The sequence below is a fragment of the Trichomonas vaginalis genome, chromosome IV, assembly GCF_026262505.1.
Source record: "Trichomonas vaginalis G3 chromosome IV, whole genome shotgun sequence".
Lineage (NCBI taxonomy): Eukaryota > Parabasalia > Trichomonadida > Trichomonadidae > Trichomonas > Trichomonas vaginalis.
Window position 1 is genome coordinate 2,593,211 of NC_067206.1, and position 22,120 is coordinate 2,615,330.

Sequence of the window (22,120 nt, forward strand, 5' to 3'; positions counted from 1 at the left end):
GTTACCAATAATATCTTTTGTGAATGGGAAAGCTTTTACCCAATGTTTCAGTCTTGCGTCATTTATTTCTGTAGTTGGTTTTATTTTGTCAAGGAACATGTTTTTCAATACTAACATTTCATTTGGTACTGTCCATTTGAGTTTTCTTAAATATTCATCCCTTCTCGGTTCATTGTCTGCAAAGTAAGTTTTTATGACATTTTGCAAACTTTCGTTTGCAAGGTCATGTACAATAGGTTCTCTTCCTTCTCTCTCCCTAACTTTCTTTCTAAACTCTTCACCAAATATACCATCTCTATGGTTCTGTGTAGTTCTTTGAGATAAATGTTTAGAACGTCAGGTGTTATATTTCCATCAGCCATGTTCATTTCATACTGGTCCAAAATATCTGCATCTTTCATATCTTTCAATGGCATTAAAGCCGCGCTGAAAATACCAGCTATATCTGGTTCACCATTCACTTCCATTGCGTCTACAACTTCTTGGAATTGTGGTTGTAAGTTTATGAACCACCTATCCGGATTAGCTTTATGACCCCATCTCATTGTAGTTCCATAGTCTGCAGAAACAAAAGTAGGTTTGTTTCCATATTGGTTAGGTTCTGAATGAACTTTAAACAATGTTTCATTTCTATATGTTTTGTTGAAATTTAACCTTTTATTTTCACCGAGTTCAGCCAAAGATTGAACGTTATATGGTCGTAAGTAAAAAGGATTGTTGTATTTGCGTACATTTTCTTTCAGTTCTTCCATTCTATGCTGAATATTTTCATCTGATGTTGGAGTCTTTTGTATGTCGGCGAACATTTTTCGATATTCTTCTACTATGTCAGCCGAATTTTTCTTAGACTCTTGGAAAGATTCCATATTCTCCGCATACACTTGTTGAGGGTCAAGATTTTTCGGCTGTTCCAAATCTTCATCTAGTTCTGTGAAGTTAGTTTCCAAAGGAGGGACTTGTTCGTTTCCTTCAGGCTCTTCTAGCTGTTGTTGCTGAACTATTTCTTCCATGTCTGGTTGTATCTGAACTTCTTCCTGTGGAGTTTCTTGTACCTCATCTGCTGGCATTTCATATATTCCGAGACCGTTTTTAACAAGTTCCCTATCTAAGTCATCCGGACTCATAAACCTTTCTTCTTTCGTTCCGTCTCTATTTTTTACGCGTTTCATGAAGAGAGTTGAATTATCATTTAGCTCTGACACCAAATATCTCGGAGTAAATTCAGTCATGTCATTTGGATGATATGCTATTAAATCATATCCCTTAGCGAGCTTGTATTTTCCAGGTTTGAAATTATATCCCATTTGGTGCTGAACCATAAAGCTAAATAGGTTCGGGTCAGTATTTCCTTCCTTGAACTTTCTAATAGCTTCTTTATATCTGTCACTAAAGTCAAGAGTATCTGGGTAACCATAGTCTTCCTTAAGCATTTTTAAGAATTCTTGGTTTCCTTGTTCTCTACTTCTTTTATGTCCTTGCTCTGTTTGTGGTTGTTGTGTGCAGTGTTTTGAACTGTTGGTTGTGGTGCAGTGTTTTGAACTGTTGGTTGTGGTGCAGTGTTTTGAACTGTTGGTTGTGGTGCTGGTTTTGAACTGTTGGTTGTTGTGTTGGTTTTGGTGCATGCCTGTGTCTGTGTCCATGTGACGATGTAAATGTTTTAGGTAGTCCTGGTGCAGGTGCTTCTCTTGGAGGGTTTGGTGGTATATAAGTTCCACTAGCTAGTATATAAGTTCCACCAGCTGGTATATAAGTTCCACCAGCTGGCACATATGTTCCATCTGCAGCATAATGTCCTACCTGACTTTTCGTTCTTAAGAAAGCATTTACTAGGTCTGTTTTGGTCTGTTGTAACTCTTTTTCTTGACTTTCCACAACAGTTGCTCTAACGGCGTCATAGGCACTTTGAACTGCCTGTCTCGTTGCTGCATCTGTTATTTTCGTCATATTTTGTGCTACTTCTCTTAACTCGTTGTCGAAACCTTCAGACTTCAGTTTCTTTCCAGATGAGAAGTCGTTCACTAGTTTCACCTTACTATGAAGAGCTTCGAAGGCGTTCTTAAAGTCAGCATTCATTAAAGCTTCATTTGAACTGTCTTCATCCGCTTGTATTTTTGTCCTTATTGACCCTATAAGTTGGGCTGCTTTAGCGTTGGCTTGGGCATCTAACCAGTCATTATTAGCTTTTATATATTCTGCGCTTTTCATTGCCTTTTGCATGGCTGCGTCGTTATTTTTACTTTCTTGTGCTAAGTTTTCATACTGTACGGTTTGGTTTTGCAACTGTAAAAGTTTTTCTGCCTTTACATTTGCTTCAACTTCTTTTTTATACTCATCGCTATCCATATATGTCTTCAGGGCTTTTTGTTTTATCTCTTCATCTTTCAGTACTTTATATTGAGTAGTATGGTTTTTCAAATTTATAACATCTTGTTCCATTTTTGCTACTTCTGCTGCTTTTTCTGACACTTTTTTCGCATATTCCTCTGTACTTAGTTCTTTCAGTTGTTCTTCTTTCTTCTTTTTCTCTACGTTTAACTCATTGAGTTTCTTTGTGTGTCTGTCATATTCTAGTTTCTTTTCGTTTTCACTTATTTGTTTCTGTATGTCTATGTTTGACTTTTTGACATCTGTTATTTGATTTTTGAGTGAACTCAAATTCATTTGACTTTGAGGGTTATAAGCTGTTCCGTCTGCAGCTCCACCATAGCCTGCCATTTTCGCTAAAAGTGCCGCTCTTAAACCTCCACTCTGTGCACCAATAACTCGGTTTAAAAGCATAGGGTTGCTTGACATTTGTTGCAACATAGTGGGGTCATTCATCATTTGTTGTTGCAACTGTTGTTGTGGTGTTAGTTTTACTATTGGATGTTTCAATGCTCTCTTCCTCTTACGTATATTCTTACGTAGCTTACGTGGCATTTTAAGTGAAGTTAAAAAGCGGTTTTTGACAGATGTTTATATGACACTTTTTGTTCAGCACAAAAAACTACTCGGTCAAAGTGTTGTCAGTTTTGTAAAATAACCATCCTATCTTGTTTTAAAATGGAGAAAAGGCTTCTCAAAGTATACTTCCTTGGAACGCCCGTAACTTTTCCTGTAGCGACGATAGACCCTTACTTGTCCGGACAAAGTTATACTATTTTGAGTGCTCTACAAAAAAGTCAACGGCGACGACTCTCAAAAACCGTTGTGTAAAAAGTTTTACCGTTGGACAAAAAGTATATATAGAAAACAAAAAACGTTTATAGTTCATTCAATATTTGAGATGGAACGGTTTGCCAACGGTAACTATTAAATAAAATAAAAAAATAGAGGGGGTTACCGTTGACGAAAACGGTTTATTTTAAACTTTTCTATGAGTAGTCCGAAAAAAACAGTTTATTTTTGTCTAATGGCATTCGCTAGCGTGTTCGCTCCAAATTCACCTGAAGAAATTGCTTGCAAACTTTCAGCACCCACAGGTTTAGAGCCTCAATATCAAACTGCAGCATCTACACATTCTCCAAGCAGAACAGACAATTCGCTCAATCCAAAGCCACTTTCACTACCAAAAACAATACCAAACGAGCTCCGTATTACAAAGAACCACAGCAACGCTGAACTACGCAAAATACTACTCAGATTGTCTGAAGAATACTTCAATTCAAAGCCAGAAGAAAGAGTTGCTGCAACTTTTAACAAAGAATATTGTGAACAACTCAACAAAGTTCTTGCAGACTTTACCAAACTACAAAAAGAAACACCTGACCCATTCGAATTAGGTGACACAATTGTCAACTATTTTCCAACAATAACAAAGATAATGGTTGACAGAACTATATGTCAGCTTATTGAAAGTCTTCCACCCAAAGCTGCAAAAAAAGTCGAACAGTTTTGGGTCGAATTCAAATTAAAGAGTTATGGATATCAGGATGACGAAGAAGAACGTGAGTACGGACAAGAAACAGCAAAATGGCAATGTCTTAGCTCACTCAACCCCAAGTTCAAACCATTATTTTACTCAGACAACAACACAATTCAAGTACGCAAAATTGCTATTCATTTCGTTAACCAAGCAGAAGACATTGAAGAAGGAGACTCTATCTCAGTTTATGTTTGCTACTGCAAGTTTTTCAAGGACGAATTTGGAGGACCAATTCTCATGCATGTCTTCAAGCCACGTCAGCAACTCTACGTTGAAACTGAAATAACACTCATGCATGGAATGTATCTCAAGTTTGAAAGCCAATTGGAAAACACATACAACATTTGGCTTTCATACATTCAGTTCGATACACCAGATGACTTTGATGTTGAAGAAGAAGACTCTACTCAAGAAGATGAACCACAAGACTCACCTGATGATGACGAATTTGTACCCGAAGAAGAAGAATATCATTCAAGAACACCATCAGAAGACGACCAACAAATGGCAGATGCAATGGACAGTCAAGTTCCATGAAACTAAACATCTAATTTTACCTCAATTCCAACTTTTTTAAACATCTTCGGGCTAGAGGGCGCAACGCGCCTGGAAGCCCCACTACCTTTTTTTTTTTTTTTTTCATATAACTAATAATTTATGATCGAGTTTTAAAACTCAGAAAAAATAATCTAAGATGAAATTCTTTTTGTTTTCTATTTCTTTCTAATTTCACACAAATAATTTTTAAAAAGCTCATCATTTTGAATAAATTTTTTCAAGCTAATTTTTTTGATCGGTATAATTTAATAATGATATATCCATACTTATCAATACCCAATCATTCATCTAAAAAAAAAAAAAAAAAAAAAAAAAAAAAAAAAAAAGGTAGTGGGGCTTCCAGGCACTTCGTGCCTTCTAGCCCTGAGGATGTTTGGTATAATGAAGTTGATATTCGGAGGACTCTTCTTCTTCCTCCATTGCTTCTGAGAAGAAGCCTTCTTCTGGGTCGAAAACATTATATAATGTGTCGCTTTTCACAAATTATATATGTTTTCATGTTTTGTCAAACATGAACGTAAATGTTTTGTCAAGACTTCTTCGTAATGAGTGTAAATGACCAAAAATATAATTTAGGGTAGAAGGTTAGATCTAACCTCTTTTCTAACCTCTTTTCTACCCTCTTGAATTTGTCATGATTTCTTCGTAAATGTTTTGTCAAACATGAACGTACATGTTTTGTCAAGACTTCTTCGTAATGAGTGTAAATGACCAAAAATATAATTTAGGTGAAGAGGTGAGATCTCACCTGTTTTCTCACCTCTTTTCTCACCTCATGAATTTGTCATGATTTCTTCGTCATAGGCACGGAGATAGGACGGTTATTTTACAAAACTGACAACACTTTGACCGAGTAGTTTTTTGTGCTGAACAAAAAGTGTCATATAAACATCTGTCAAAAACCGCTTTTTAACTTCACTTAAAATGCCACGTAAGCTACGTAAGAATATACGTAAGAGGAAGGGAGCATTGAAACATCCAATAGTAAAACTAACACCACAACAACAGTTGCAACAACAAATGCTGAATGACCCCACTATGTTGCAACAAATGTCAAGCAACCCTATGCTTTTAAACCGAGTTATTGGTGCACAGAGTGGAGGTTTAAGAGCGGCACTTTTAGCGAAAATGGCAGGCTATGGTGGAGCTGCAGACGGAACAGCTTATAACCCTCAAAGTCAAATGAATTTGAGTTCACTCAAAAATCAAATAGCAGATGTCAAAAAGTCAAACATAGACATACAGAAACAAATAAGTGAAAACGAAAAGAAACTAGAATATGACAGACACACAAAGAAACTCAATGAGTTAAACGTAGAGAAAAAGAAGAAAGAAGAACAACTGAAAGAACTAAGTACAGAGGAATATGCGAAAAAAGTGTCAGAAAAAGCAGCAGAAGTAGCAAAAATGGAACAAGATGTTATAAATTTGAAAAACCATACTACTCAATATAAAGTACTGAAAGATGAAGAGATAAAAAAAAAGCCCTGAAGACATATATGGATAGCGATGAGTATAAAAAAGAAGTTGAAGCAAATGTAAAGGCAGAAAAACTTTTACAGTTGCAAAACCAAACCGTACAGTATGAAAACTTAGCACAAGAAAGTAAAAATAACGACGCAGCCATGCAAAAGGCAATGAAAAGCGCAGAATATATAAAAGCTAATAATGACTGGTTAGATGCCCAAGCCAACGCTAAAGCAGCCCAACTTATAGGGTCAATAAGGACAAAAATACAAGCGGATGAAGACAGTTCAAATGAAGCTTTAATGAATGCTGACTTTAAGAACGCCTTCGAAGCTCTTCATAGTAAGGTGAAACTAGTGAACGACTTCTCATCTGGAAAGAAACTGAAGTCTGAAGGTTTCGACAAAGAGTTAAGAGAAGTAGCACAAAATATGACGAAAATAACAGATGCAGCAACGAGACAGGCAGTTCAAAGTGCCTATGACGCCGTTAGAGCAACTGTTGTGGAAAGTCAAGAAAAAGAGTTACAACAGACCAAAACAGACCTAGTAAATGCTTTCTTAAAAACGAAAAGTCAGGTAGGACATTATGCTGCAGATGGAACATATGTGCCAGCTGGTGGAACTTATATACCAGCTGGTGGAACTTATATACTAGCTAGTGGAACTTATATACCACCAAACCCTCCAAGAGAAGCACCTGCACCAGGACTACCTAAAACATTTACATCGTCACATGGACACAGACACAGGCATGCACCAAAACCAACACAACAACCAACAGTTCAAAATCCAGCACCACAACCAACAGTTCAAAACACTGCACCACAACCAACAGTTCAAAACACTGCACCACAACCAACAGTTCAAAACACTGCACCACAACCAACAGTTCAAAACACTGCACAGCAACAACCACAAACAGAGCAAGGACATAAAAGAAGTAGAGAACAAGGAAACCAAGAATTCTTAAAAATGCTTAAGGAAGACTATGGTTACCCAGATACTCTTGACTTTAGTGACAGATATAAAGAAGCTATTAGAAAGTTCAAGGAAGGAAATACTGACCCGAACCTATTTAGCTTTATGGTTCAGCACCAAATGGGATATAATTTCAAACCTGGAAAATACAAGCTCGCTAAGGGATATGATTTAATAGCATATCATCCAAATGACATGACTGAATTTACTCCGAGATATTTGGTGTCAGAGCTAAATGATAATTCAACTCTCTTCATGAAACGCGTAAAAAATAGAGACGGAACGAAAGAAGAAAGGTTTATGAGTCCGGATGACTTAGATAGGGAACTTTTTAAAAACGGTCTCGGAATATATGAAATGCCAGCAGATGAGGTACAAGAAACTCCACAGGAAGAAGTTCAGATACAACCAGACATGGAAGAAATAGTTCAGCAACAACAGCTAGAAGAGCCTGAAGGAAACAAACAAGTCCCTCCTTTGGAAACTAACTTCACAGAACTAGATGAAGATTTGGAACAGCCGAAAAATCTTGACCCTCAACAAGTATGCGGGGAATATGGAATCTTTCCAAGAGTCTAAGAAAAATTCGGCTGACATAGTAGAAGAATATCGAAAAATGTTCGCCGACATACAAAAGACTCCAACATCAGATGAAAATATTCAGCATAGAATGGAAGTACTGAAAGAAAGTGTACGCAAATACAACAATCCTTTTTACTTACGACCATATAACGTTCAATCTTTGGCTGAACTCGGTGAAAATAAAAGGTTAAATTTCAACAAAACATATAGAAATGAAACATTGTTTAAAGTTCATTCAGAACCTAACCAAGATGGAAACAAACCTACTTTTGTTTCTGCAGACTATGGAACTACAATGAGATGGGGTCATAAAGCTAATCCGGATAGGTGGTTCATAAACTTACAACCACAATTCCAAGAAGTTGTAGACGCAATGGAAGTGAATGGTGAACCAGATATAGCTGGTATTTTAAGCGCGGCTTTAATGCCATTGAAAGATATGAAACATGCAGATATTTTGGACCAGTATGAAATGAACATGGCTGATGGAAATATAACACCTGACGTTCTAGAACATTTATCTCAAAGAACTACACAGAACCATAGAGATGGTATATTTGGTGAAGAGTTTAGAAAGAAAGTTAGGGAGAGAGAGGAAGAGAACCTATTGTACATGACCTTGCAAACGAAAGTTTGCAAAATGTCATAAAAACTTACTTTGCAGACAATGAACGAGAAGGGATGAATATTTAAGAAAACTCAAATGGACAGTACCAAATGAAATGTTAGTATTGAAAAACATGTTCCTTGACAAAATAAAACCAACTACAGAAATAAATGACCAAGACTGAAACATTGGGTAAAAGCTTTCCCATTCACAAAAGATATTATTGGTAACATGGAAAGAAAACCAGAATGGCTACAAAAACATATATTTGGAAACGAGCTTATTCCATATGGACAAGCTATATTTGAAGAGCTTGAACCGGAAACTCAGGAAAGAGTCATGCAAACAATAAGCGACGACTCAAATACAAACTATGACAAAATCTTTCTAGGATATAGGTTACCTGAGATGGGCGACCAGAGCCCAAAGGCAAAAAGGACATGGGAAATTTACAACATACTAGGTGAACATGAGGCAAAGATGCAACGACTTGAAGCAGAGGGCAAGTTACCAAAAGCGACACCAAAGAAGAAGAGTAGAACAAAGTGAAAGTAGTGAAGAAGTAACTTCATCTAGTGAAAGTAGTGGCAATGAAGGAAAAAGAAGAGTTAAAAACTCAGTCAGGAAGAAAGTAAAGCTTGGTACGAGTGGGTTCTATTATGATGATATATAAATCCAACTATTCTATATTTTTACCCATATGAAATGTACGCCGCTCAGAATATAACGCCAACAGTTTTGGATGCCATGAACGGAAATGTTTCCGAATGGTATAACGAATGCGACAATGCCATTAGAAGGTCAGAAATAGTTCCTGGAACTTACGAATATACAACTGCTGTTTCTTATGGAAACGTAGGTGAGTTTGGAGAAGGTTCTTCAACAACAGTAGATATTGCTTGCGACAGGTTTCATATTATTTCTATTGACAACTCATTCTTATACGTGGAACAAGACATTGAAATAAAACCTTCTGCCAAGTTGTCTGACAAGAAAGGTTGCAATGGAATTTTCTATGTCGGATACCAATATGCTCCAGAAGTTTTCATGGGATATAAGATATATTCTAACTCTGACTTAGTTCAAACAGTAACATGGGCAAACTATGAATGGTTCGCTTTGAGAAACTCAGTACAACCACAAGCTAGAGAACAAACAGACCAGTATGCAAATATTGAGAAAATAAGAAGACTTGACCCTAACGTTCCAGGAGTTTATGTTAACCTTTCTGGTTCAGATGGAACTGCTGCCACTAAAGTAAAACTGAAACTTAGAGTTCCTTTGTCATCTTTCCTCATCTTCAGGTTTTTAAGATACTTGCCAAACTGGGCAGGAAAAATTTCTATCGAACTTACTCCAAGCAAAAATAACTTAGTCATTGCACCAACACAAGACCCATTCACTATTACAGACGTAAAGGGAACAAATCAAACGTCATTCGCCGAATTTTGCAAAGACAAAGTTGACTTAGACTTTGGTTTCTCAAACTTCAACAATGAAGTAAACTATTATTTCAATGCTGCTGGAACTGCTTGGGACCCAGTTAAGTTTACATGCGAAAAATTTGAATGCAAGAGAATAGAAAGCAGACTTGCAGTCTATATGTTGGACCCAGATATTTCAAATGCTTTAGCTGCCAAATATATTGCAGTTCCACTTATGTTCCCTATACACCAAATATCTGTCAAAGACTTTGCAGGTGAAGTTGGAAACCAAAGTGCTGACCCAGGTGCAAGAACAGATATTGCTTTAACAACTGCAATGAAACATGCAGATACTATGTTTGTACTGTTCAGACGAACTATAAATGACTATTCTTGTTTCTACAACCCCGGTATTAAATATCATATAAACATAGATGGCAAATATTATCCAAGAGAAGAATATTCTACAGTTGAGGATATGAGGTCATACAACTTGACATTAGATGCTATGAACTTTAACAACAACTTCACAACAACCATTAACCCTGAAATGCAAAGTTCTATTATGCCATATGTGAAAGTATGGACTCATACAGGAGGTCAAAAAACTCAATATACAAATGGAGACCGTTCAAACTTTTGGCTTGGCATTCCATTTGCTGACTCAGAAGACTTTATGGGTGGTATTTCAACTGTTGGTACTGTACAAATACAATATACTGGTGACAGAGACGGTCCAGATGAATTGAGAGCAAAGAAGTTTACAAAACCAATAGCACTTTTCACGGAAGATGCTCTTTTGAAGATTCGTTCGATGAAACCTGCTGGGGCTCCTCAGATTGGCATAACGACAGCTTCCATCGAGCAGATTTTGGCAGCAGGTCAGTAAGTTGTTCTTGAACTGACTTCTCTCCGTCAAATATTGACAGTACGCCAGTTTTGACATAATATTGTAAGATAAACTTTCCTTTAGAAATATCTGTAAGTTTTGAAGTTATATTTTTGTCTGCTTCAAGAACTTTCACCATTTCAGTTATACCAACTTTCTTTGCTTTATGAAAATATTTTAGGTTCAGCAAAGACTGCTATTCTATAACATTTCCATTGTTTGTAAAGAACTATTCTGTCAATGTATTTGTATTGTTTGTGAGTATAAACTTTGTTCTGCTTCAATTCAAAGAGATACTCGAATACGTCCATCTTTTTATTCTAAGTAAAATGTCATTTCCGAAAAATAGAAGCGTAAGTGTTTCAAAAGGTTTAATGGCGGTGGCAGATGTGAAGTTAAATTCACCAACTCAAACAAACAGTCAAAGTGTTGTTGTCAATGTCAAAGACAGAGATGTTGAAGTGGGGAAACCATACGAAGACGAAGATGGTATACAATTGTTCCTGTAAAAGAACAACCAACATATCCTGAAGTTAGCAGAGACTTAAGTTCTGTTGCAGATATTCGAAACGACTACCAACAACTGAAAGACAAACTTCAAACTCAGGAGAAGATTTGTCAAGCTTTAAGTATAATGTTAAACTTGGTCGAACACAACCCTGTAAAAGTGAACTCATATGTCATTGCACCTCATGAAGTTTTGAAAGAACTATTGAAACTTTTGACAGAGGCAGACGATATAAACATCAAAGAAATAGAACCCGACATTAGTTGCTGTGGTGTTTCATATAATGTCATTGACAAGATATACGTTTATGAAAGGAGGTGAAACGTGAACTTAAAGTATAGTTTCCCAGACGTCATAAAAATATTTGACGACCACAACATTTCATTAAAATTTATTTGCTAAGTAAAAATGTCAAAACTTCTTGAAAGATGTTTGAAGAAAATAATTATAGACTTTATTTCATGTAAAGGACTTTACACACTTTTTGAACGATATGAAAGACCCTGTTTTGTTTGTTCGTGTAGACAAAGGAAAGTTCTATGTCTTTACAAAATATATTGAACTTCTTAGACAGAGAACTTCAAGAAACGCCATGTGAAAGTTTAGATGAAGTTCTTCTCCACTTTCAGAAAAACTTTTAAATATATATAAATGGCAGAAGATATAATGGTTTATACTATTACGACTAAAAACCCTGAGTCATATAATTCTATAACAACAAACTTACAAAGTCCTCAAGGACGGTATTGTAAACTAACTTTAAACACAATGACGACTAAAGCCTGTTTTGCTCTTTTGACACCAGAAGACTTTATTGTTGTGAAATGGCAAAAAATACTCCTTTGAAGATACTTACTCAGATATACCACCAACAGGTTTTGTTGACTTATTTAATACTTTAAGTACGGGTGTAACATGTGCTGCAACTAGAGCAGGTTTCATTATGTTTGGATGTCCGACTGAGTTTACTATAAACAATATGAGCTATAATACAAAACTATATCTGGTTTTTACTACCAACAGTTTCCTATAACAGGAAAAGGTGTCATACAAGGAATGTCTATTCCATTGACATTAAGCACACCAATCTTATATATTGTTTCAAACTTAGGTTCAAAGTGTTATTCGAATGTCGACAGAAACTATTATGACCAAAAGATACTTATGCGTATAAACAATACTTTCTCTGCTGGTTTGCCTATTGTTCATTCGAATGCAGAATTTTCAACCTTAGTGAACTCAAACACTTTGGCAAGTATAACGTTGACATTAGTTGACGCAAACTTTGTTCCTGTAAAAACTTTTATGTCCTATGTATTTGTCAATGACGGCAGAAAGTTTCGAATTGGAAGATGCAACTGGTGAAAGTATTGTATTACAAGAACAACTTCAACAACAAATAGCTCAAGAACAACAAATGCAACAAATGGAAACAACAAAGTCAAGAATAAAAAAAAATATTTTTTTTATTTATAAAAATGTACAGAATAGATGTTTCAGATTTTTATGACTTCCAAGCATTCAGAAATATGTGTCCATTTCGAGACTATAACAAAGCAGTCGAGAATTGAAACGTTTAGTCATTTATGTCGACTCTGCCCCAGAATGTTATGTCATGAAAGAATGGGATGTTGTCTTTAACAAACCAAGAGCAACAATAGTTTCAGAACAAGAATGTAGACAGAACTTAAGAAAATAAAAGTCGTACAAGTTGGCATGAAGATGTTAGATGCTTGGGATATCTTATTGTCAAAGTTAGAAGATTTTTCAGTTCGAGGTATAAAGTTCTATACACCTTCTCCAAACTTCTATTCTATCTTCACTGGATATAAATATGAACAAGTAGAATGGAAAGAAAATATTATAGAAGCTTGGTTAGACCATGTCAAAGAAATTATATGCAATGGAAACGAAAAGGTTTATGAGTATATCTTATGTTGGTTTGCAAACATCTTACAACATCCAAGTGCAAAAATGAAACTGCTCTCATTATAATTGGAAAACAAGGAACTGGTAAGAACACATTCTTTACAGATATTTTGTGCAAACTGTTAGAGGGCTATTCGAACCCGAATATGACAAACATAGAAAACATCTGTGGCAAGTTTAACTCTTCAATAGAGAATATGAAACTTATAGTATGTAACGAACTTCAAAGTATAGATACAACAAAAGTTTTAAACTCAGATGCTTTGAAGAGTCTTATAACAGACAAAGTTGGAGTTGTTGAAAGAAAGTATAAAGACCAAAGAGTTTTGTGAAAATGTTGCAAACTTCATTATGGTTTCAAACAATGCTGTTTCCGATGAAGTTAGAAAGTTCTGACAGAAGATATGTAGTTGTCAGAACGTCAGATTCTCATATGCAAGATACAGAATATTTTGACGACTTAGCAGAAACTTTGACATCTGACTTTTACAACCACTTGTTCTCATATTTTATGACATTAGATATTTCAAAGTTCAATCCAAGACAAATTCCACATACCGAAGAGAGACAAACATTGTTAGAAGCAAACAAGAGTGTATATGAACTGTTCATAGATGAAACTGACTTTGAGTGTTTAGATGAAAGGTCATTGTACGATTCGTATAAACAATATTGTCAAGAATATGGTTATATGACAGCGTCTAAACGAACATTCTTGGCAAATGTCAAAAGTCTTTTAGACGTACAGAATGGTGTATATACAAAGAAAATTTTTATGAGTAAATTTTAAAAAAAAAATATTTTTTTATCCGATAGAAAAGATGGCAAATTCATCTCAGTAAACAAGTACATGTCAGGACTTAAAGAAGAACTAGACCCATTCACATATTTGAATGTTTACTTCTACCATTTTGAAAGTCTTCATTCAGCAAAGTTTGAACATCGAACCAGTTAAGTTTGCTATTGTGACTAAAAAATGGTGCGAAATTTGAAGACTTAGACATAGAAGGTTTGTTAGCAGTCAAAGAAAATTTTGACAGAAGGTTCTCAAACCTTAAAGAAGGCAAAGCATACAAACTTGTTATACCTTATGAACCAAAGAAAGCAGACGACTATGAATATTATGAGTCTAAGATAGTTGAAGTTCAAGGTAAATTGGGTAAAAAGATTTTAGAGTCTAAGCCAGTGTTTACTCCTAAAGAGGAAGAGAACATTGACATTGACCCAGAAATGTTCTAAAAATAAAATTTTATTTTTACATGTCAAATTTCTTTTTCTCTGGAACTGGTTCAGGTTCTTTCTTCTCTTCTTCTACTTTCTTTTCTTTCTTTTCTCTCTTTTCTCTCTTCTTCTTTTCTGGTGGAGTTATGTCAAATTTCTCCGAACCATATTTATGTAAAAGTTCTTTGTCCTTTAATAGCTCTTCTATTCTGTTTTCTATTTCATCTTCAAGAACAGCGCATGTGTCTTCTTTGCATTCTAAGAACTTTTGTTGGACTTCATCTTTCCAATCGGTGTCATCTCTGTCAACAAGTCTGTCATTGACAAATTTTAAGACTGCTCTGCTTAATGTTTTATGGTTCTTGTCATATTCCCAGAAACAGAACTTTAGAACAAATTCACCTTTCTTGTTTACACTATGTAAGATTTTATGGTCGACAGATGTTTTGCTGTCAAAAAGTTTGTCTCGAATATAGATAGCGAAATCGCTAGACATTTTCTAAAAGATAAAAATTTTAATTTTTCTAAAAATATGTTAGAAAAAAAGTTTGCTGACATTGACAAGAAATTTGAGAATGTTTTAAATAAGAACAAGGTGAAGTTAGAAAATGCTCAGATAAAACCTATACATGACAAGTTCTTATTTGCTCAGAATGTATATAACAGGTCTAATTGCACCACCTGGGTCGGGTAAGACTTTCACTTATCTTAAAATGGCTGCACAACAACAAGAACTAGATGAGAAGAACCCATTCTATGAGTTAGTTGTTATTTGTTCGACTTCTGGTCAATTTGACCAAACCGTCAATTCGTTCAAAGATATTATAAAGAGTCTAAGTTAGTATGTATAAAGGATACTGAGTTGTTAGATTGGATAAAGAAGTACCAAAGAAGAGTTTTGAAGTACAATGCTATAAATGAGTATATAAATTCGAAGTTTAAAGACCCAAATGAGGAAATGCAGAGAATATTAGAGAAGAAAACACTTCAGAAACAAACAGAAAGAGATAGAATACATTTCGAAGAAATTGCAATCTTACGATTGGAAGACTTACCCTCATAGATGTCTTCTTATCTTAGATGACTTTGCTTCTCATCCTTTGCTTAAGAATAGAGAACAAGACATGTGTCGAATTCTTAAGAAGCTCAGACACTTTAACATCTCAGTTTGTCATTTGTGTACAGACAGCAAAGAGTTTAAGTAAGGATGTTAAAAGAATACTTACTGACATTATACTTTTCCCGGATTGTCCGAAGACGATTTCATGGAACTTATGAAAGAGTCCATGGCAGGTAAGTTTGACAGACATGAACTATGGGAGAAGTACAAAGTCATACAAGACCCTCATACTTCTTTCAGAATTCATATCTACGCAAACAAAGTTCAAATTGTAAAAAGTCAAGCTTGAAAATAAATGGTTCATTTACTCTACTTGTTTGAAGTTGTCAAAATACTCTGTTATTTTTTCCTTTAACAATGGCAAATCTTCTTTGAATGTAAGTATTGTACAACCTTTCATATCATAGTGTGTGTTTGAGGTAACGTATCTTGAACTATTTGTTTCACATCTTCATTTGGGGTCATTGAAATCGGTAAGTTTTCGCGATAGAACCAATTTCTGTCAGATTTGTAAATCTTAGCAAGGTCGTAAAAGCTTTTGTTGTTTCTTCTGACTAAATGCAACATAACCATATCTCTGTCTTCTTCATTTTCCATCTCTTCAGTATAAATCATATACTTATAGTTCTTTTCCTTACCTTTTGGTACCGAACGTGGTATTCTTTTCTGAATGCTTTTGTCTTTTGCTTCAATGACTTCATCTTTTTGCATGAAGTTTCTTTTCCATCTCTTCACGTTCTTGTCTATGAATTTCGTCAAGAAGTCTGTAAACATGCCATGCATAACGAGGAGAAGCCCACATTGCAACTGCATTTACTAAAAGTCTATGTACATAATATCCTCTTAAATTTATTGGCAAATTTTTACGATTTTCATGTGTTTTATGCATGGCCGAAAAAAGTAGGTCTAGAGAAATTTCACTCAAAAGTTCTTGTGTGCTTTGGTTTTTGAACCAGTCGTCTGCGTGTTTAGTGTCTGGAGCAAAACATGCTGTCAAAATACTTTGCATTTGGTACATATCGTCTTTGACCGAACGAATGAGACGGAGTTGTTTGTTAAACTGTATGTACTCATATTCTTCATTTATAGCTTCATGGACTATAACTGTTGTTGTGTTCTCTGTTGTTGACATATCTGTCCTTACATACAAAATAAAAAAATAAATAAAAATAAAGTTAGTTTTATTTTTTCTGTCTTAAGGAAACTCATGATTTTCATAGAGTTTTGGCGACCCCGAAGGAAGTCAGTCTCGCTGTGCTTCATGATTTTCATAGAGTTTTGGCGACCCCGAAGGAAGTCGGTCTAGAGAAATTTCACTGTTTTCATAGAGTTTTGGCGACCCCGAAGGAAGTCGGTCTCGCTGTTCTTCACTGTTTTCGTACGGAATCTCTTCTCTCGGTTCTCCGAGGGAAGCAATCTTATGCCATTTTACTCAGATTTTTGTGCTGAATTCAGCAAAAATATATTTTAGGGTAGAAGGTTAGATCTAACCTCTTTTCTAACCTGTTTTCTCACCTCTTGAATTTGTCATGATTTCATCGTACATGTTTTGTCAAAACTTCATCGTACATGTTTTGTCAAAACTTCTTCGTAATGAGCGTAAATCAGACAAAAATATATTTTAGGTGAAGAGGTGAGATCTCACCCGTTTTCTCACCTGTTTTCTCACCTCAGTTATTTTATAAGCGTTTTACATGGTAAACGTTATTTTTTAAATTTTGTGAAAACTCAACGGTTTGACACATGCCCTAAAAATTATTTTACTCAGAATTTTGTGCTGAATTCAGACAAAAATAATGTTTAGGTGAAGAGGTGAGATCTCACCTGTTTTTTCACCTGTTTTCTCACCTCAGTTATTTTATAAGCGTTTTACATGAATTGTACGATGTATATTTGAAATCCTAAACAGTTTTGTAGCTTCTATTTCTTCGCTGAGGATATCGAATGTTTTAACAATGCCAAAAGTCTCTTTATATTTCTTCTTGACGTCAGATAGAAGGAAATCGTCAGCAGTTGGATAGTTTTTGTTCAGAAATTCTAACATGTTCATTTTATCTTCTACCGGCTTCTCTGCTTCTTTCTTTAAATCTGCATAGTCGTTTCTCATTCTTTCTATCTCTTTGACGGAGTAGTTATATTTTCTTATTGCTGCCTTACATTTAGAACATTGCGGGTTCATTTTTGCGTTATATTCTGAAACCTTACCTGCTAGAACAACTAAGGCGTCAATTGCTCTCTTCATTCAAAAGTTGCTGGTTTTATCTGTTCATTCCATACCTTACCTCTTCTATCTTTATCTCTTATCTGCCATACACATTCAGCAACTAACGAAACAAAGTTGTCGTAGGTCTTAAATTCTTCAGATTTATATATGTCAGAGATGTTCTTATATACCATGTCGCAATCTTTGTCCATAACCTTATGGTTGCAATGAAATCCTAGAAACTCATAGTTTACCTTTCGTATGAACTTCTTTATTTCTACTGAGTCAGTTGCTTTGACTTCTATTTCATCGAATTCGGGAATAGTTAGTTTTTGCTGCTGAATTTCAGGTAGTTTAGGCAAATGGTCAATAATGTCCTCCATTTCATAAAGATACTGTTCATTTGTTTCATCTTTCGCACTACAGTCTAAATTACATGTTAAAAGTTCTTGCTTTATCTTCTGGATTTTTGTTTCGAAAGTATATGAAGAAGGAATGAAGCTTTTCATCTCTACTAACATTGACGTTGGATTCATGACTAACGAGTTTGGTGCTGTTGTTTGAATTGTTGTTGTGCCGATTGTTGACATTTCTGTTCTTACATACAAAATAAAAAAATAAAAAAAAATAAAACTAACTTTATTTTTTATTTCGGGAAAATTCATGAAAATTCAAGAGGTTAGAAAAGAGGGTAGAAAGGAGGGTAGATCTAACCTTCTACCCTAAACATTATTTTTTGGTGTAAATTTCCTAAACTGACTGACTGACTGACTGACTGACTGACGGCACAAAGTGGCATAACGAAAACATTTACGAAGAAGTCATGACAAAACATGTACGATGAAATCATGAAAATTCATGAAAATTCAAGAGGGTAGAAAAGAGGTTAGATCTAACCTTCTACCCTAAATTATATTTTTGGTCCGGGAACAAAATGAACGAGGTCAGGATGTATGTAAATACATTTGAATTCATTCATAACACCCTTTGTAAGCTCATAAAATGCTTGTTTTGAGGTCGAGCCACTTTTGGCTCCACCGTATTCTTTCAACCAAAACTCAAGAATTTCCCGCATGAATTTTGTATAAAAACCAACCGTCTGTATTCCGACGGTTGCTATATTCTTGACAAAACATGTACGATGAAGTCTTGACAAAACATTTACGAAGAAGTCATGACAAAACATTTACGAAGAAGTCTTGACAAAACATTTACGATGAAATCATGAAAATTCAAGAGGGTAGAAAAGAGGTTAGATCTAACCTTCTACCCTAAATTATATAGGGTGTCCAAAGGTGCGTTTAGCACAGCGCTCTATATGAGACTATTAAAGGAGATATATGCTGATTATAAATATATAATAAAAAATATGAATATATGTATATGATGAGTATGTTGTATTTTGGCGCCATGCCGGGATATAAAATGAATTTGAGACAAGAGGCGGTTTCGCGGGAAATTTTGGCGGATTTTTTTCATTTTTTTAATGAATCATAAGAAAACATCCTCGCTCTTGCAAAAAAAATGCAAAGACTGTAAAAAATCTACGAGACATTGGTAAAATGCTTCGGTATGGATGCTCCTAGCTATTCCACTGTAACGTATCATGTTAGGATGTATCACTTCATGAACAAAAAGGCGCCCATCATAAAAATTGACAAAAATCGCCGGATCAAAGAAAAATCAAAGCAATTCTTCAAGCGCTAGATGAAGACCCAAGAGCATCACTCAGAAGGATAGAGGAGATGACAAAGATACCATGTACAACAGTCAGTTATTATCTGCACAATTATTTAACTACAAACTAGCGTATACACGTTGGGTTCCGCACAACCTTAATTCAGTTCAAAAAAAATCTAGAGTCCAATCTTCGAAAGAGCTCCTCTCTATATTGGGTGCGTATCAATCCAAGAAGTTTCGCTTTTTAGTAACAGGGGACGAGTCTTGGTTTCAATATGCAAAGAAGCCAAAATCATGTGGATCCCGAAGGATGAAAATCCGCAAACATTCCCGAAGAAAAAAATTGACACACCAATGATGATGTTGTCGTTTTTTGGGGCGTGAATGGCATCATCGCAATTGATATTCTTCAAAAACCTAATACGATGAATGCTCAGTATCTAATTGACAATGTTCTTACTCAAATTATCAATTCTGATGAGTTTGAGAAATCCAAACAACAAAAACAAAAGTTTGCAATTCATTTTGATAATTCAAGAGTTCACAAAAGTCATAAGGTAATGAATTATTTGTTGGAAACAATGTCAAAGTTGTTCCAAACCAATTTATTCACCTGATATTGCACCCTCTGACTTTTATTTATTCGGCACGCTAAAAATGAGAGCTGAAGACGCGAATTCGCGAGTCCAGATGATCTTGAAAATTTTGTAAGAGAGCAATTTGAGCAATTTTCTCATGATGATTTAAAGCGTGTCTTTCAAGCCTGGATCGATCGCTGCGAACGCGTGATTGAATCCAATGGTGATTATATTTAAATAAACTTTATATATATGTAACTTGTTTATTTCTATTCGCAGTATTCAGGTTTGTGCTAAACACACCTTTGGACACCCTATATTTTTTGGTCCGGGAACAACTTTCTCTCAATAGGGGCTGTAGCATACTCTTTGCGTAAGCGGTTCAGACCTTCTTCGAAGTCTTGGTCTCTCTTCGATTGAGATTGGAATTGGAATTGTTGGGGTGGAGCTTGCTGGAACATCCAAGGGTTGGGGAAGTAAGGCATAGGCAGAGGAGGGTAGTTCGGGAAGCCTTGTGGTGGGTAGTAACCTTGAGGTGGAAATTGGTAGTAAATCGGAGGTACTTGCTGGAACTGAGGTGCAGGGGCTGGTGCTTTAGGTTCCTCTGGTTTGGGAATGGACTCGGTTGGTGGTACGTCGGACATTCGTTTGTGGCTTAACCGTCGGACCACCAACGATAAAAATCTCTGCTACTAGCAGTACTGCTACTGACAGTAGCAGTACTTTTACTGACAGTAGCAGTACTTTTTCTGACAGTAGCAGTACTTTTACTGACAGTAGCAGTACTTTTACTGACAGTAGCAGTACTTTATCGTCGAAAACCCTCTCAAATTTTCCTTTTTACTGACGGTAGCAGTACTTTTACTGACAGTAGCAGTACTTTTACTGACAGTAGCAGTACTTTTACTGACAGTAGCAGAGATTTTTATCGTCCAACTTTACAAATGTAAACTTATATCGTTCTATTTTCTTCACTAGGGTCTAACACCAAAGTAACCTTACAAATGTAAACTTATATCGTTCTATTTTCTTCACTAGGGTCTAACACCAAAGTAACCTTACAAACGTAAACTTATATCGTTCTATTTTCTTCACTAGGCTAACACCAAAGTAACCTATGTACATGAAATTTCACTGCATAAAAGGAAAAAACCTGCGCGAATCGGGATTTGAACCGAGGTCTTCGACGCCTTTAACGAGGTCTAGCCCATACCACTGAGCTATGAGCCGCTTGCATATTCACAAAAATAAATTGTTTTCATGAGTTTTCTACGATGTTAGAAAAAATGTTATTTTCTAATATCTTCACATTCAATACTTTTTCAGCACTTTCCGTAGTTATATATGAGACAATTCGAGATAAAAGTCATAGTACAATGGAATAAATATGTTCACACCAATTTGTTGTGAACCAAACTTGAAAGTCAGAGAAACTGTTACTTGGTTCGTAGAATTTAGAAGCAAAGTCATAAAAGTCCTTACCAATACATAGAAACTATTGTTGCTTGAACTGAAACTTGCATGACACATAACATTTTGAGGGTCAAAACACGTTTCTATAAAACTGTCAAATCTGCTGGTGGAAGTATAAATTGAAATGGACCATCTGGTGGTAATGGTTCGTTCTGGTTTAGTAACCGAAGAAATTGTGCCCAAGAACGTTTGTCTACTTTCCAAAATAAAAACTCTGTATCTCTTGGAGGTTAATTTCAATCTTTGAAATGAAACGGTGGAGTTCATCTTGTCATATTCTAGTTTCAGATAGTATGTTCCATTTAGTAAAGAGTCGTATTTTTCTTGAAATTCCCAATAATATTTGTTCATTTGAGTTTGAAAGTCATTTAGAGTTTTCTCAAGACTTTCGTCTGAACGAACTGTAAAGATCCTCATTTCGTCAAATTTGTCTATTAGACCATCATGACCTTTATACTGCCCATGAAAATATACTGCGAACATAAATGCGTTAGTTCTATTTGAAAACAAAACTCTTCTAAATCCTATTGCCTTTGCATCTGAAGGACTTTGAAGCCAACGAATTGGATAGTCAAAACCTGTATATTCGGGATGAAATTTCTTCATCTGAAATAGTCCTACCAGCATTTGTAAAGATATAGTCTAACGGTTTTGTATCTGCTACTTTTGTTCTTTGTTTTTCAACCTGAAGCATTTAATATATGTAAAAATATATTGTTTTAAAATGGTATGCCATATAGCTTCTTGAATTTGTTAAGAAGTATTTGAACGTGTTTTCCATCTGTATCTCTAGTGTTTACATAAGCATAGCCTTCCTTAGTAAAATATACTTGTAATTTCCTATAGTTTTACGCCGGTATAAAAGTAGAAAGAGTCTGTTGTTCTTCGCTATAGTAGTAAAACTCAAACGTATGCTTGCCATAGTCTATAATTTCAATTGTTTCATCTTCTAGTTCGTCGACAAATTCGAATACAATATCTCTAAATTTGCCTTTGT

General features: G+C 35.4%; 1 protein-coding gene and 14 pseudogenes across 15 annotated transcripts, besides 5 other annotated features; 9 read left to right on the top strand and 6 right to left on the bottom strand.

Annotated features, from left to right (window-relative positions):
• Position 1: 1 nt before the first annotated feature.
• On the bottom strand, positions 2-1,067 carry TVAGG3_0015850 (annotated as a pseudogene). The gene has a single exon. A coding segment is annotated over exon 1 (1,066 nt).
• Positions 1,068-1,467: 400 nt separating this feature from the next.
• On the bottom strand, positions 1,468-2,436 carry TVAGG3_0015860 (kinase, putative-related family; the record flags this gene model as incomplete). The annotated part of the gene is made up of 1 exon (XM_051220033.1): positions 1,468-2,436. The coding sequence occupies one exon, from the start codon at positions 2,434-2,436 to the stop codon at positions 1,468-1,470; it is 969 nt and encodes a 322-aa protein (XP_051105019.1).
• Positions 2,437-2,588: 152 nt separating this feature from the next.
• On the bottom strand, positions 2,589-2,919 carry TVAGG3_0015870 (annotated as a pseudogene). The gene has a single exon. A coding segment is annotated over exon 1 (331 nt).
• A 770-nt stretch (positions 2,920-3,689) lies between these two features.
• TVAGG3_0015880 lies at positions 3,690-4,441 on the top strand (annotated as a pseudogene). Its single transcript has one exon — positions 3,692-4,441. A coding segment is annotated over exon 1 (750 nt).
• Positions 4,442-4,758: 317 nt separating this feature from the next.
• Positions 4,759-4,858: a terminal%2Cinverted (terminal inverted repeat of Maverick-3 transposon ID:TVAGG3_0015890).
• Positions 4,759-22,120: part of a mobile genetic element that runs on past the window's edge.
• Positions 5,387-5,793, top strand: TVAGG3_0015900 (annotated as a pseudogene). Its single transcript has one exon. A coding segment is annotated over exon 1 (407 nt).
• Positions 6,232-6,901, top strand: TVAGG3_0015910 (annotated as a pseudogene). The gene has a single exon. A coding segment is annotated over exon 1 (670 nt).
• TVAGG3_0015920 lies at positions 7,267-7,996 on the top strand (annotated as a pseudogene). Its single transcript has one exon. A coding segment is annotated over exon 1 (730 nt).
• On the top strand, positions 8,846-9,487 carry TVAGG3_0015930 (annotated as a pseudogene). The gene has a single exon. A coding segment is annotated over exon 1 (642 nt).
• On the top strand, positions 9,701-10,331 carry TVAGG3_0015940 (annotated as a pseudogene). The gene has a single exon. A coding segment is annotated over exon 1 (631 nt).
• On the top strand, positions 12,398-13,631 carry TVAGG3_0015950 (annotated as a pseudogene). The gene has a single exon. A coding segment is annotated over exon 1 (1,234 nt).
• TVAGG3_0015960 lies at positions 14,104-14,382 on the bottom strand (annotated as a pseudogene). Its single transcript has one exon. A coding segment is annotated over exon 1 (279 nt).
• Positions 15,028-15,478, top strand: TVAGG3_0015970 (annotated as a pseudogene). Its single transcript has one exon. A coding segment is annotated over exon 1 (451 nt).
• On the bottom strand, positions 15,809-16,321 carry TVAGG3_0015980 (annotated as a pseudogene). The gene has a single exon. A coding segment is annotated over exon 1 (513 nt).
• Positions 17,048-17,982, bottom strand: TVAGG3_0015990 (annotated as a pseudogene). Its single transcript has one exon. A coding segment is annotated over exon 1 (935 nt).
• Positions 18,674-18,701: a terminal%2Cinverted (terminal inverted repeat of Mariner transposon ID:TVAGG3_0016000).
• Positions 18,674-19,967: a mobile genetic element.
• TVAGG3_0016010 lies at positions 18,770-19,887 on the top strand (annotated as a pseudogene). The gene has a single exon. A coding segment is annotated over exon 1 (1,118 nt).
• Positions 19,940-19,967: a terminal%2Cinverted (terminal inverted repeat of Mariner transposon ID:TVAGG3_0016000).